At 47.4% G+C, this 14,161-nt stretch overlaps 1 protein-coding gene across 1 annotated transcript in view; it reads right to left on the bottom strand.

Annotated features, from left to right (window-relative positions):
• PAK5 (p21 (RAC1) activated kinase 5) overlaps positions 1-14,161 on the bottom strand; it is a 137,316-nt gene that overhangs the window by 21,586 nt on the left and 101,569 nt on the right. Inside the window, exons 3-5 of the mRNA XM_075527832.1 lie at positions 10,985-11,476; positions 9,281-9,414; positions 2,854-2,980 (exon numbers count right to left, since the gene is read on the bottom strand). Coding sequence (XP_075383947.1) covers positions 2,854-2,980; positions 9,281-9,414; positions 10,985-11,476 — 753 coding nt within the window. The remainder of the gene's footprint in view (positions 1-2,853; positions 2,981-9,280; positions 9,415-10,984; positions 11,477-14,161) is intronic.

The raw sequence follows: 14,161 nt of genomic DNA on the forward strand, positions 1-14,161 counted from the left end.
CTCTGGTTGTGCTGCCAAAGAGAAGGGCTTTCTCTATCCAGTCCCTATCCGGGAGAGGGCTTTCCCCCATCACTCTCCACCTTTGTTCACCAAATGCGTGATGAAAGACATCTTTACCCTCAGCACTGCCTGAGTAGGGTTTAGTGCTCACTTCATTTGTCTATTTACTACTACATCCCACTGTCTTTCAAGCAACCTGAGTGAACCTAGTGATTTTGCTTTTTATATCCTTAGGAGCTAGAAACAGGAGAAATTCAACAAATTTACTGAATGAATGAATGCATGAACCAATAAGACTAGAAAGCACTAGAAAACTCACCTGCCCCTGTGAGCTCTTTGCTGGGTGTGTGGAAGCGCAGGAGATGTTCACGACATTTGTCCTGCCCTGGAGCATGACAAGTGAATGATTCATAATCTGTTGGACAATGTGGGGAGGGGAGCTCTTCAAGCCAGCTGACGGAACAATGAATTACTTAGCTTGATTTTGACATCTGACATGTTCTCACAGCAAGGAAGGAAGTCTGTGCTATCAATTTCCAAGAACAGGGAATGAGAGCTTGATTCTAAATTGTCCTTTGCTTTCTCTGTGGGCCTAGCTCTGAGAGTCAATTTGTGGAGGCAGTTTAATGCTTTTTCCCTTGTGTTCTGAGGTGGTAGATTTGCCAACGTGCTTCCAGACTGTCAGGCCAGGCAAGGATGCCTGCATTTTCCCTATAGCTCTCCTGATCTCAGGGAGATTACATTTTAAAAAGTCCACACAGTCTTCCCTTCCTTCCCTGTCTTCACCTCCTTGTGCAATGTGACTCTGCAGTTTCTTCCAACAAGAGTTGACGTTTATTTCTCTATTCCGTGTATCTGGACTTGGCCATGGTGCATTAAACCAAACACCAAACTCACTGCCATCGAGTCAATTCTAACTCCTAGGGAACCCTATTGGACAGAGTACAACTGCCCCGTGTGGGTGTGCAACACTGTAACACGTCACGTGAGTAGAAAGCCTCATCCTTCTATGGAGTGGCTGGAGGTTCCAAAGTGTTAGCAGCCAAGGCTGCGGAAGCATCATAGAACCTGACGGCAGAAAACTGTCCGACGCTGGGATCTGTCTCTCCTGCTGCTTTTGAGAACCTTATCGTCGCCACCATGTGAACAAACCAGGGGTGATCTGCTGAGGAATTGCTGGGTGGTACAAACAGCTCATGTGCTCAGCTGTTAGCCCAAAGGTTCGAGCCAGTCTGAGTGCACCCAGAGACCTCTTATAAGAGAGACCTGGATCTTTCCTGAAACACACAAACAAAGCCTGGAAAGCGTTATGGAGCAGTGTGACTCTGACTCACATGGGGTGGGCTGCTGGGAGATGAGTGACGCATGGCCCGGTTCCTTCTGTTCCCCAGCTGAGAGTGAGGGAGTCAGCAGACAAACGAGGGAGGCCATCAGCTGCAGGCTGACCAGAAATGCACGCATGAGCTCAGCTGATAACACACATGAGTGCTTCCAGCTGAGGTCAGTGCACCTGGCAACACATGGATGTTTGAGCAATAAATGGTTGTCCTTTGAAATCCGTAAGGGTTGAAGTGGTTGGTTTTGTAGCTAAAGTGGATAGATACCACATCATGTTTAAAAGAATCGGTGAGATAAGGGTGAAAACACAGACATTTATGGGTAGCTATTAAGCCTATTCCTCAAGATTTCAGATCAAATCCACATAGGCATGGATGCTTGGAACATAAATGGAATGATCAGAGACCTCTGTTAGATCCTCTATGCTTTTCTGAGCTTATAAAATTTCCAGTCTTTTTAAAACAAGAAAGCAAAAGTAAACCCCTTAGGCAGTTCCTCTGGTCTCTGCTCATCCCCAGACAGTTGCTGCTGGGGCAGGACTGAACATGTCTCTGTGGCTGCAGTTGCTGGCCCGTTAGAGGGCGATGCCAGGAGGATGGCTGGCTTCCCGCAGTCCAGGGCCGTGCATGTGCTAGGAGCTGGGGGAGGTCTCAAAAGCACGACGACTTTGGCTTTTATCACACGTGGGTTGTGCACCTTGATTAACCGAGGCGCTCTGGTAGAGTATGTTGAGTAGGTTGCAGGGATGTGGAACCTAGAAATTCGGGTCTGGAGATGCTAGTGTATGGATACATTCTAACTGCTAGATCCACACTTTTCCCTTTTCCATTCCCTGGAGGACCAAGTTGTGTGAATTGCGTTGATGGCTTTCAATTGGTCCCTGCCGCTGCAGCAGCAGAAGGGAGTTGGAAAGAAGGAGCAAAATTGCAGGTGCACTGTGGCCTTGCCCTCCCGATCAAAGCCCTGCGCCGACAGCCATTTCTGTCTCGAGACTGTAGTAACTAGTCACTCACCGCTTCAGGTCCGGTGCCTAAGAGTAAAGGACGACACGAATCCTTTGACTCATTCCTTATGATTTTCCTACATGTGGCTACGCCTTTATAAGTTGTCCATGGATACAACTCTTCTCCAATTACCAGGCAGAATTTGTCATCTGTTTTCTCCAGAGCCCGAGAAATACTGCGGCCCAGTAATCAGATGGACACAGCCCCAAAACAGCCAGTTCCTTTCTCCCCAACAGAAATAGGAATGTGGCAGAGAAGAAAAGTTTCCATTACTTCCTACCTCTTTGTTAACGCACAACATTATGTATTAAATTCCGGTCATAGGTATTTCTGACTAACAGGATGACACGGAGCATGAGAATTTCCTTTCAGCAAGGCTCTCGGAAAGGCAGTGGCTGGCTTGTGACTAAGAAAACAGTACTATGAGAAACTGTTCTTAGGAGGATACTGCCCACAATGGATGTCGTGATTGGAAGGTAAACCAGGGAGGGGTGCAACCTGCTAGTCTTACCCGGCCATCACTGGTCAGGAGGATGGAATCACTCTTGATGTCCCTGTGGATCACTCCTTGGTTGTGAAGGTAGGAGAGGGCTCTCAGGACAGACAGACAGACCGTAGCTATCTGTTCTTCATTCATCCTGGAAAGGAAATGACAGTTAAGAAGCAAGGAGAGTTTTACCAGTATCTCTGAAATGATCAAGAGAGGCTGATCCCTTGGGTTCTGATGAACCAGCCCAAGCTCTTCAGCCCATGAATGGAAAACCTGCAGGCAAGGACAAGCAAGTCTGTGGGATCCGAGCGTTGGAGCACAACATCATCAATGCCAACACCACCATCATCCTTGACACTGACCCTGAAAGAGGCCAAATATCAGGCAAAGGAAAGAGAGCCCTTTCACTGGTGTGGAGTCATTCCTACCAATGACTTCTGTGGCTCTTACAGAAACTTCTCTAGGCATCTGAGAAGCTCAGGGTCCTCCAGAAAGTGCACACCGACTACGTGAGCTGAGGTGTTAGGTGTGGCTGCCAGGGCTTTAGTTTCTTCAGGTCTCTCTTCATCTTGGAACTGGACCAACCATTGTCCTCTTCAAGGTCGGATTCAGACAGATGGTCCTTGGACGGCTAAACTGCTCCCTTCTGTGACTTCTCTCTCTACCTTCCACAAGCTCTCCCTTTTCCTTTTTCAGGACATGGCAATCTTTGTTGTTCTAGGTCCTTCTTGTGGGCTGGAGTTACTGTGAATTTGGAGCTGCTGGAGACGAAGGAGTCCTTCCATGGTGTAAATGGTTCCTGTGCTGGGTTGCTAACTAGAAGTTTGGAGAGTCAAATCCACTCTCAAAGGCACCTGGAAGAAAATCCTGACAACCTACTTCCAAAAAATCAGCCACTGATTTAACAGCAGAGTTGCTTCCAAAGAAAGGCCTGCTTTCCAACCATCAGAGCCAGGATAGCCCATAGAGCACAGTTCTGCTCTGTACATGGAGTTTCCATGAATCAGAATCAAGTTAGTATCAAGTTAGTGATACGTTCTATTGGTTTTGTCTCTCTGAAAAACCCTGACTGATAAAGAACTTGAAACACACTAATGTGCAAGCAAAGCGGTTGGCAGGAGAGACAAGGTGTCTGATTGACCAGAGTCCAAACTTAAGGACTACCCTGGAAAAATACAGTCATCACAGGTAAGGCTGAGTTCATCCGTACTAGAAAACTCATGGGCTTGAATTGTTTTAGCTTCATTGACAGTCAACTCTGCCTGGATCCACATTGGGATTCAAAAGAAAAACCCCAAGGAGATGGTCAGTCAGGAGAACATAAAGGTATACAATTGAGGAGCATAATAAGACACACACTTTTCTTCAACGTGGCTACACAGAGAAGAATCAGTCATATTTGAAGGCAGGTGAGAAGAAAGGTTTACTAGAGATAGGAAAATTACAACTTCTGAGTTTTCTGTTTTCCGGCTGGTGTGATGGACGTTTTCCCATCTGCTGCTGACATATCCTTCAGAGGCTCACTTAGAGTAACTGCCACAAGAGCAAGTGCAGCCCCAAACCACCATACAAATCTAACTCACTTTCTCAGAACCCAAAGGCCTGGGAATTATTTGAAAATGGCATACAGATGCTTTCAACGGTCAACAATAACAACACATAATTGCCTCCGAGTCTCAAGCAGTTTTGGCAAAATCACCTTTGATTTGTATCGCTATGGTTTTGAACTCTGCTGAGTCCAGTGGAGATTAACTTCATGGTGTTCCACTGCTTCAGGCAGGAAAGCTGGTGTGGGAGACTGTCATCTCTTTCTGGGGTCAACCCCCAATTCAAATCCTGGCTCCGTGAACACTGTCAAATGTGTGGTCTTGAGCATGAATAGATCATCTGAGTTGTAGCTTCAGCACCAGTCAGACGGTCACTTAGTTATGGAGCCAGGTGAGGACCACCTGAGACAAAACAGGAAGACTGGCCATGCTGGCCCCTTTCCTCTCCCTCCTGGAACCCTGTCTCTTGGAAATCAGATACAAGGCCATTTGACAAGGTGGTAGGCTACTGCTCAAACTTCAGCAGACTTCTAAACAGCCGACTGTCTAACTAAATAGTGGACTTCCCTCTGGTGGGTTTGGGTTAAATATCTAGTGTGGTGGCACAGTGATTACAGCACTGGACTGCCAACAAAACGGCCAGCAGTTAACTAGATGCTCCCAGAGAGAAACACGCAGCAGTTTGCTTCCCTAATGATTTACAGACGTGGAGACTATGGGGTCAGTTCTACTCTGTCTTGTACAGTCACTGTGAGTTCGAGTTTACTCATTGGCAGAGGGTTGGGTTTGCTTTGTCAGGTCTGGGGTGGGACCCGAGATTTTACACTTCCACTCAGCTCCCAGGTGATGTGGCTATTGCTGGTCTTCAGACACTCTGAACAGCAAGATGTTCAATGTTTTATAAAGCAATGCACTGTAGCACGAGTTATTTTACAGACTTGCCATACTTGGGGGACCCCAATGTACTTAGTCTAATTTATATCATCGCTTCCTTGAGTCCCACCCAAACCCCTTTGGGATTTCCCCCCGCTATAACTTGTTACATTGCTCGGAGGCAAACAGGGTGCAGATGTCTCCTGGCAGGGCCAGAGACCATGGAGGCTCTCCTTTTATTTGCCTAACTCTTAGGAACCAGAATTTAATTCTGTATTTCAGGTGACACAATCGCTCACTCATTAAAGCTCACTCATTGAACAAATATGATAGGAAGTTCTCTCAGCTATCAGGTTAGGGAGCTCAAAGTCCAGATGGTGTTCCTTGGCATACCTTTTCTTATTCTCTAGAGCTTTCCTGCCTTAAAGGGAGAAAATTAGTTGACAAAAGTTGGTAGAAGAAAATTAGAAAATACAATGGGTTATTAAGCGGCTCTCCCTTAATAGACTCGCATGGACACACAATTAAAATGGAGGAATCACAACAAAGGAAGGACTCTGAGAGCCCTGCACAGCCATCTGCAGCTCCCCCAAGGCAAGAAAAAGCCCCCACTGTAGCCATGTTTTATTAAATTGCTTTAGATATAAATCACATTTATCTTATTCTTAGGTCCCTCCAATATATCTCTTTGTTCAAATTAAGATCTCTTACATGCTATTTTGGCGAGGCTGGGAGAGGTGAGGTGGGAGCGTCTTATGTTCTTTGTTTACGGACAGTCTTCTACAGACTTAGCTGTAAGGGCCTGTGGAGGAGGAACAGTCTGTTTGTCCCTCCAAAGCTCTCTAATATTTTCTTGTAACTTTGCTTTTTGAAATCTGTGGTTGCTCACTGGGACCCACATATAATTAAGGGGCCATGAATACCCAGTGTCTTCCTGACAACCCTCTCTTAACTAATTGGCTTGCTGTTTATTTCTTTATTTAGTTTAGTTGTTTTGAAACCCTTATTTATTTTTATTTTTTAATCCATCCTTTTATTGGGAGCTCTTATAGATGTCATAACATTCCATAATTCAAAAAATAGGTAGTTCAAAGCATAATTGTACAATTGCTACTACAATTAGTTTTAAAACATTTTATTTCTTCTTGAACTCTTTGATGTCAGCCCCTTTCCCCCTCCCTCCCCCATCCTTCCCTCCAGGAACCCTTGTTGTTATTGTTATATAGTACTATTAATATTCTATTCTCTATATATATTTACCTACAATTCTGCTATTCTCTCCCCTCGAGTGGAGTTATACGGTCATCATTGCTATCAGTTCCCCCCGTCTTCCCGCATCCTCAGGGAATCATTGCTCTCATTGCTGTTTCTGTAGGGTCATCCATCCTGGCACTTACACACCTGAATCTACGTAGGTATAACATATTGATGAGATAAAACATAAGCCTTAATACTAAGGGGAGGAAATATTAAATAACCAGAGGATAGTGATGAGTTTCATCACTGCTGTGCCACAGCTGGATTTCCTCATCCCTCCCTTGTGGCCCCTCTGTGAGGGCCTGTCCAATTGTCTTGCAGGTGAGTTTTGGGTCTCCACTTGGTCCATACACCTTAGCATCCATTTGGTTGCTTGCTTTTGAACTTCTGATACCTATTCCCGTCAACATCTGATCACACAGGTTAGTGGGCATCTTCCATAAGGGCTTTGTTGCTTCCCTGATCAATGGCCACTTGTTTTGACTACAAGCCTTTTAAGATCCAAGATGCTATATTTTTTAATAGCCAGGCACCATCAGCTTTCTTCACTACATTTGCATATGCACCCATTTACTCTTCAGGGATTGTGTCTGGAAGGTGAGTACCATACAGTTTGTTCATTAGAACAAACCATTCTTGTACTTAGGTGAGCTTTTAGTAGAGGTCCAAAGCCCATCTGCTTCCTTTTTCAATTTACATATGTGTACATGTATAGACAAATACAACTATATTTATATAGTTAGATATTTACATATTTATATATAAATTTTGCTTTCTTTTTCTTTCCTCTTTTTCGTCCCTCCTACCCCATTATTATGCTGACCCTTCAATCCTGTCATTAATTCCTCTCAGACACTTTTACAGGTGATCTAACCTTTCCAGGAACGCTACACCCTCCTCACAGCCAATTTTATAACCCTTACTATTCCCCTGTCTCTCTCATTATTGGCTCAACCATCCCCTCCCCCTGCCCCCTTCCCTCCTTCCTCCTTCCCAACCAATCCTCTCCCCTCCTCTTCCTCCTTGTTCCCCCCCTCCCCCACCAACCAGTTCAGGTGAGGTGCCAAATGCTGCCCTCAGAGTCCGAAATCTACAATTGGGAATTCTCGGGGACCTCAAGGTTTTGCTCCCGTTGCTGATCTGTTGCACTCTCTTCATGGTTTGCCCCACGTGTGCACATCAGACAGGCTGCTCTCCCCAAACTGTATCTTCAGGGTTGTCCTCTAGGCGCTGTCATCATCACTCTTTGAACTGAGGCCAGTCAGCCCCGCATCATCTCTGGGAACGAGCTGCTCAGTGCAGAACACTGCCCTCAAGGATTGGCAGTCTGGAATGAGGTCTACTGCCCGTCTCCCTTTCTGGCATGTTATTTACAAGTAAGGTGATAATAAAAGTTTCCCAAACTGGTACTGCTGTTTTATTTGTGTTTTTAGCCTCTTTCTTCAAGTGTGGTTCGCATACCAACAATATTGGCATCCCCTTGGAGCTGGTTAGAAAAGCAGACTTTCAGGATCCCTCAACCCCACTCCAAAGTGAGCCACAAATTGAGTTTAATAAGATCCCCAGGTGGTTAACATAAATATTAAAATTTGAGGACTATCTTCCTCTGCCTTCATTGCCAATCTTTTGCTGCTATGACAGACTTAGTAAACCCAAAACTGAACCCAAACTCCCTGCCATTGAGTTGATGCGGACTCACGGCAACCCCATAGGACAGGGGAGACTGCTCTCATGAGTTCCTGAGACTGTAACACTTAATGAGAGTAGAACGTCTAGTTTTTCTCCCGAGGAGCGGCTAGTGGTTTCAAACTGCAGCCCAATGCATAACCAATAATTTCTCAAAATCCATCTCAGATGTCATCTTTGATGGGAGACCTATCCTGACTCTTGATGGGGATGCTCATATTTCTCTAGGCTATTTATCTGTCTTTTGATCCCCTTCCCCACCACCCCAGGAAGTAAATGCATTTATTTCTTATCTGTGGTCTCGGCGAGGAAAGGTATTTGAGTTTTATTCAGCTTGTGAGCTGTATCCCCAGCATGGCGCATTAAAAGTGTTTAGCACATGTTCTAGAGAGGGAATGCACTGGTTATTTGCAAGACTCTATTAAAACATAACTGACGAAGGTTTTCTTCTACAAACTTTGACCCTCCACCCAGCCTTTCTTCCCCAGAGACACTTGGTGGTATCCGCGCCTGGCACTGGCACGCAGCTCACCCGAACAAAACTCAGCTTTAGAAATCCTTGATAGTGTTGCCGCACCTGCCCAGACATCTGCAGACAGGACAGGGAATTCCACGGTTTACGACAGAAGCTTCTTTTCCCATGGTGGCTTACATTCATCGGTGTGAATGGACTTATGGAGGGCAGAGGCGATGTGAATGGAGTGAATGAAACCTACATGGATGCTATTAAAGCAGGTGCTTCGGGGATCAGAGGAGAAGGGTAGTCATGTCCCATGACTCCAGGGTGCTCATAATTTACGAAGAGTTCATCGAGATTGCCATTAGAGCCTCACTCAGGCTGAGAATGAAAACCAAACCCAAACCCAGCGTCATCAGACCAACTCTGACTCACAGTAACCCCAAAGGCTGAAGAGAACTGTCCCCCGGGGTTGCCAAGGCCCTCACCGGAGCAGACGGTAACATCCTTCTCCTGGGCAGCTGGGGTGCTCCAAGTGCTGACCTTGAGGTGAGCAGCCAAGGGCATAACCACTGGGCCGCCAGGGCCATCTTGTCAGAAAATCATAAATATTTGAAAAGCCACTTACCTGGTGTGAGTAACGATGTCTGTCAAGGCACCGCCCTCCAAGAATTCCATGACTACCCAGAGTTCATCGCTGACGAGATAGCTGTTGTACATGTCGACCACATTGTCGTGGTGGTAATCCCGCATGATGACAACCTGGACAGAAGGGGAAGATGGTCTTTGATTTGTGAAGGTGACACTTGGCATTCTTCGTTCTGCTGTGGCCACACTTGCATTGCTAACATGCTTGATTGGTACGTACTGATTGTAGAGCATTTATTTAGTAAGCTAACATAGATCCCCCGCCCCCACCCCCCACCAAATGGTACCAATGGTCACTGCTGTAAATGAAAGGGACCAAGTCGGTGCCGTCAGGAGAATGAGGCGGGTTTACCAGACAGTGAAGAAAGAGAGACCAACAGGGAGAGGGTGTAGTCAGAATCACGTAGCGCTTTACATTTGCAAAAGGAGGGTTAGCTTGCTGCTAGGGGGGGATATGATCAGATAACCAGAGGGTCTTCCTCAGAATGGACTGTCCACACTCATTGCTGGTTACCCTGGCCAAATATCTGCCACCATATGGCAAGAATCCTCTAAGAGGTTGAATGGCGTGAACTATGGTTAGGGGCGAGACCACACAGGGCCCGCCTCACCTTTCTTTGAGAGAAGGTCTGAGTGGAGACAGCGAGGCTGGGGACAAAGAGGACATCTTGAAGGTAAAATAAATGTGACCTAGGCATAGAAACACCACCCATCTGTCAGCTTGTTGTACCGCGGTGGCGTGGGGGTGCTCTAAGGGTGGAAGCTGTGCCACAGGCATTTCGCATGACAGCAGGGTCACCCACGGTCGACAGGTTTCCGGGGAACTTCCAGGCTGAGACAGTAGAACATAGGCCTTGTGATGACCTATTCAAAATAGTTAACACAGCCTTGTGGATGACAAGAGAATACTGTCTGGCTCACTCCCTGTGGCCATCTCATCAGGAAAGGCCAGCTGCTTGAGGAGAACATCCTATTGAGTGGGAGCAGAGGGCCAAAGAGGGCACGGGAGATGCTAGTGAGATGGATGGACACATAGTCACCACAACGGACTCGGGCGTGTGGTGGTGTTCAAGATGGTGCAGGACTGGGAAACATTTCTTGCCGTTGTATGTCGGGCTGTTGTGAGTTTCAGGGGACTTCATGGAAAGTCTCACCAACAAGGCGTAGAAGGGCTAAGCTGAGCCTGTTTCCTAGAGTCCATTGCTGCCCGGTGGCTATTTCTGCTAGCTCTTCAGAACTGGTGTTAAATAACACATTAGTAAGTTGCTCATCCATGTTACAGGGGGTGGCTTCAGATCAGTCTCCGAGGGCACACACAATCATCACCGATGACATTTTTACAGCATGTATCTACCGACCAAACAACCTGGACACACTTTTGTGGGCACATGCATGGTAGACGTGTTCATGGGTTGCCTTGGGAATTAGGAGACCTGGCTTGTAGAACTTTGGCTAACAACTGCCACGTTAGCGTGGCTACTGACTTGATAGCTTACAGATTTTTCAGCCCTCCTATCCACCAAAGACCATTTCTCTCAGGAATTTCTGAAAGGGAGATCACTCCCCAATGCTGTGGGTCTCCTGGACATAATTACTCAGGTGTTCCCCAGTCCACATGCACATGGGAGTTTCTCTCTCTCAATATGGATGGATAGGAAAGAAACGAGCCAAGCAGACCCTTTACCTCGTTAAAAAGCAGTTCGCGTCGTTGTTGCTTCCGCAGGTCCATTTTCTTCACAGCCACTTGCTTCCCTGTGTGTTTCTCGGTGGCGATGCACACAATGCCGGTCGACCCTTCCCCAATTTTGATAAAGTTGTCCAAGTATTCCCTGGGGTCTCCGGGGCTAACCACGAGCTGCAAGGCAGCCCGGAACTGTTCGTGGGACACCCTGGAGGGCTGCTGGTCCGAAGAAGAGCTCCAGCGCGGTGGGGGGTAGGTGCTGGGTGAGAGACTCAGGGAGCTCAGGTAAGACGCTGTGGAGATGTACTGCGAACTGGCCTGCAGAGAAGGCTGGTGGTACAGAGTGGCTTGGTGGTACCCAGACGGGTCCTGGTGGCTGCTTGGAGAGTAGCCCATTTTGCTTTGACTTTGAGGTAGTTTGGCGGGGCCCCTGGGATAGGTGTCAGACCCGGACAGTGGAGGGCTGAAGACCATCTGTACTCGGTCGTAATCCACCTGTGAAGACAGACAGGCTGGATTTGAATGTGAAGCAGCAAATTGGCAACGAGTCAACCCATAGCTGAGCTGAGCTGAGCGTCCCTGACCCTGGGAGATGCTTACCTGGTGAGGGCCCCGGAGCCCTCCTGCTGTCCTTGTTTCCTGGCCCTTCTCACCTCCCCATCCAGCCTCCACATGCTTTCTCCCCCTTTCCCTCTTCAGGCTCCAGGAGCAGACTGGGACCTGAGTTTGGGTGCAAGTCATGGAGGCTGTTGAGCATGATAGTTTTCATTTCTTCACAGAGTCCCTAACGCTCTCGGAAAAAGCCAAACAACAAACCAACACACAATACAGAACCTAATTACAACCATAGCTGGTCCAAGGACCCCTGTTTCTCAACCATTTAACGATCTTGATTCTGTTGCTGTTTGTACTTCAAGGGAATTATATGGTCTAGAATTCTTAAATGTCTGTTTTGTTTTTTTAGAAAATGACTTGAATGTGTTATTTACATGTCTTCTGCTGCTGATGGTCAGCCTATGTATTAAATGTCAATTGCTATCACCTGCACATGAAATTAAGTGTGTTTCCATGAAAAGTTGCTATTCTACTCATTCAACACACAATTACTTCTCGCATCCCTAGCGAGTGAGGCGGGGAGCGGTTGCGTGTTAGACGGAAGCCTCTAGCAGGTTTCTCGGGTGGAGGACAAGGGAGCACAGACCTCAGGGTGGTGAGGGAGGAGCCTGTGAGCCCTGGGAGCAGGGGCGGCAGGAAGAAGGAACAGCAGCGCAGAGGCCTTGAGCGGAGTGTGTGCTTGCGAGGCTGAAGAGGCCGTGGCCTGAGCAGAGTGGGGCGAGCCACGACCAAACTAGAAAGGCGTCATGTCCCAGAGGTCAAAGACAACCAGATCCCGCAGACATCTCGGTGTCACCAACTCGAGCGTTTTGAGCAGCAGAGTTGCGGGGCTGACGTCCGGTTAAAAGGATTTCTTTGCTGTTTGAAGAGCCGACTCTAGGCCGGCGAGAGAGACCCACAGACACCAGTTAGGAGACTCCCGGAGCGGAACCAGCGGAGCGAAGACAGTGGCTTGGTCAGCGATGGCAACGGCTGGCATCGGATTCAACAGATCGTTTTGCACTAGAGCTGGAAGGCTGGGCTGACAGACTGTGCTGTAGAGTCTCACTAACTGTACTGACGGCTCCCAGAAAATGTGCCAAACAATTGCCGAAGAGCTGTGTGTGTGCCGGCACGTGCACAACCCTCTCCCTTGGAGAACTGCGGCTTTGGAAACGGGAAAGCAGGAACGAGGAGATAGGAACAGTAGGTGATGAATGGATGTGGCTGGGGCAGGGACAAGGGAGGCTCTCTAAGGGGTGTCAGTCACAGCAGAAAGTAAGGGGTTAAAGAGAGGAAGCACACTCTCTAGCTCTGGGCAGATGAGGGCAGCTCAGCCAAGGATGTGATGGAGAAACCACCTTAGCACGTTCAAGGACCAGCAAGGAAGGCAGACAGGTCTGAGCAGAGAGGGAGCTAGATACAAAATAAGGACAGAGGTGCAAGCCTGAATCAGACTAGAACGGGATGGAGGCTGGCTTTGGCTTGAGGGAGACAGGAGCCATTGCATGTTGCTGACCAGGAAGGGACAATATGATCTGACTCTCTGGCTTGTGGGGGAGAAAAAGCCTTGGTGGAAAGACTGTAAACAGCTGGACTGCTTCGGGGATGTTCACAAAGGTCAGCAGTAGACCTGAAACAATTGATATGGTTTTAAAATTATTATTATTTTTTTGATGTCTATCAACATATGATGGACAGGTTAAGCAATCCCAAGGAGCTAGCAATGGGACTGATGGTTCCAGGGTGGTGGTGGGGATGGAGGAGAAGGAGGAGATGGGGGGAGGGGATCAGGGAGTCTATTACATCAGGGACAGCAAAGGATCTAAAATGTCCCCCGGGGCGGGGGGGGGGGCGGTTGATCAGCTGTAATGGATGTGAGAGGAATTACTGAGAGGCAAACGAGGGGCAAGCATGACAGTGGGCAGGAGGATAGAAAAAAGAAATAGAGGAAACAACTAGGGAATAAAAATCACATATATGTATAAATGTAGATATTTATAAAGATAGGTGTGTCTATCTACATATGTATATATAAGTTAGCATAATAGGGAAGCAGATGGACTTTGGGCCTCTACTTAAATCCTAACTCAGTACAAGAATGGTTTGTCCTAATAATGTGGTAATGTAAAATACTCACCTTCCCGACATGATCGCTCAAGATAAAATGATGAATAAGCAAATGTGCTGAAGAAAGCTGATGGTGCCCAGCTATTAAAAGATATAACGTCTGGGGTCGTAAAGGCTTGAAGGTAAACAAGCGGCCATCTAGCAGAGAAGCAACAAAGTCCACAGGGAAGAAGCACACCAGCCTGTGTTATCATGAGGTGTCAATGGGATAAGGCATTAGGCATCAGAAGATCCCAAACAAACAAATATATCAGTGCAAATGATGGGGGTCAGAGTGCAGACCCAAAGCCCACTGTAGACAATTGGGCATTCCCTCACAGCAGGGTCACAGGAAAGAATGAGGCAGCCAGGGTGCAGCACAGCACCAACGAAACACACAACATTCCTCTAGTTCTTTAATGGTTCCCCCCGCCCCCCGCACACACTATCATGACGCCAGTTCTACCTTACAAATCC

Source organism: Tenrec ecaudatus, chromosome 12 (genome assembly GCF_050624435.1).
Source record: "Tenrec ecaudatus isolate mTenEca1 chromosome 12, mTenEca1.hap1, whole genome shotgun sequence".
NCBI classification, from domain to species: Eukaryota; Metazoa; Chordata; class Mammalia; order Afrosoricida; family Tenrecidae; genus Tenrec; species Tenrec ecaudatus.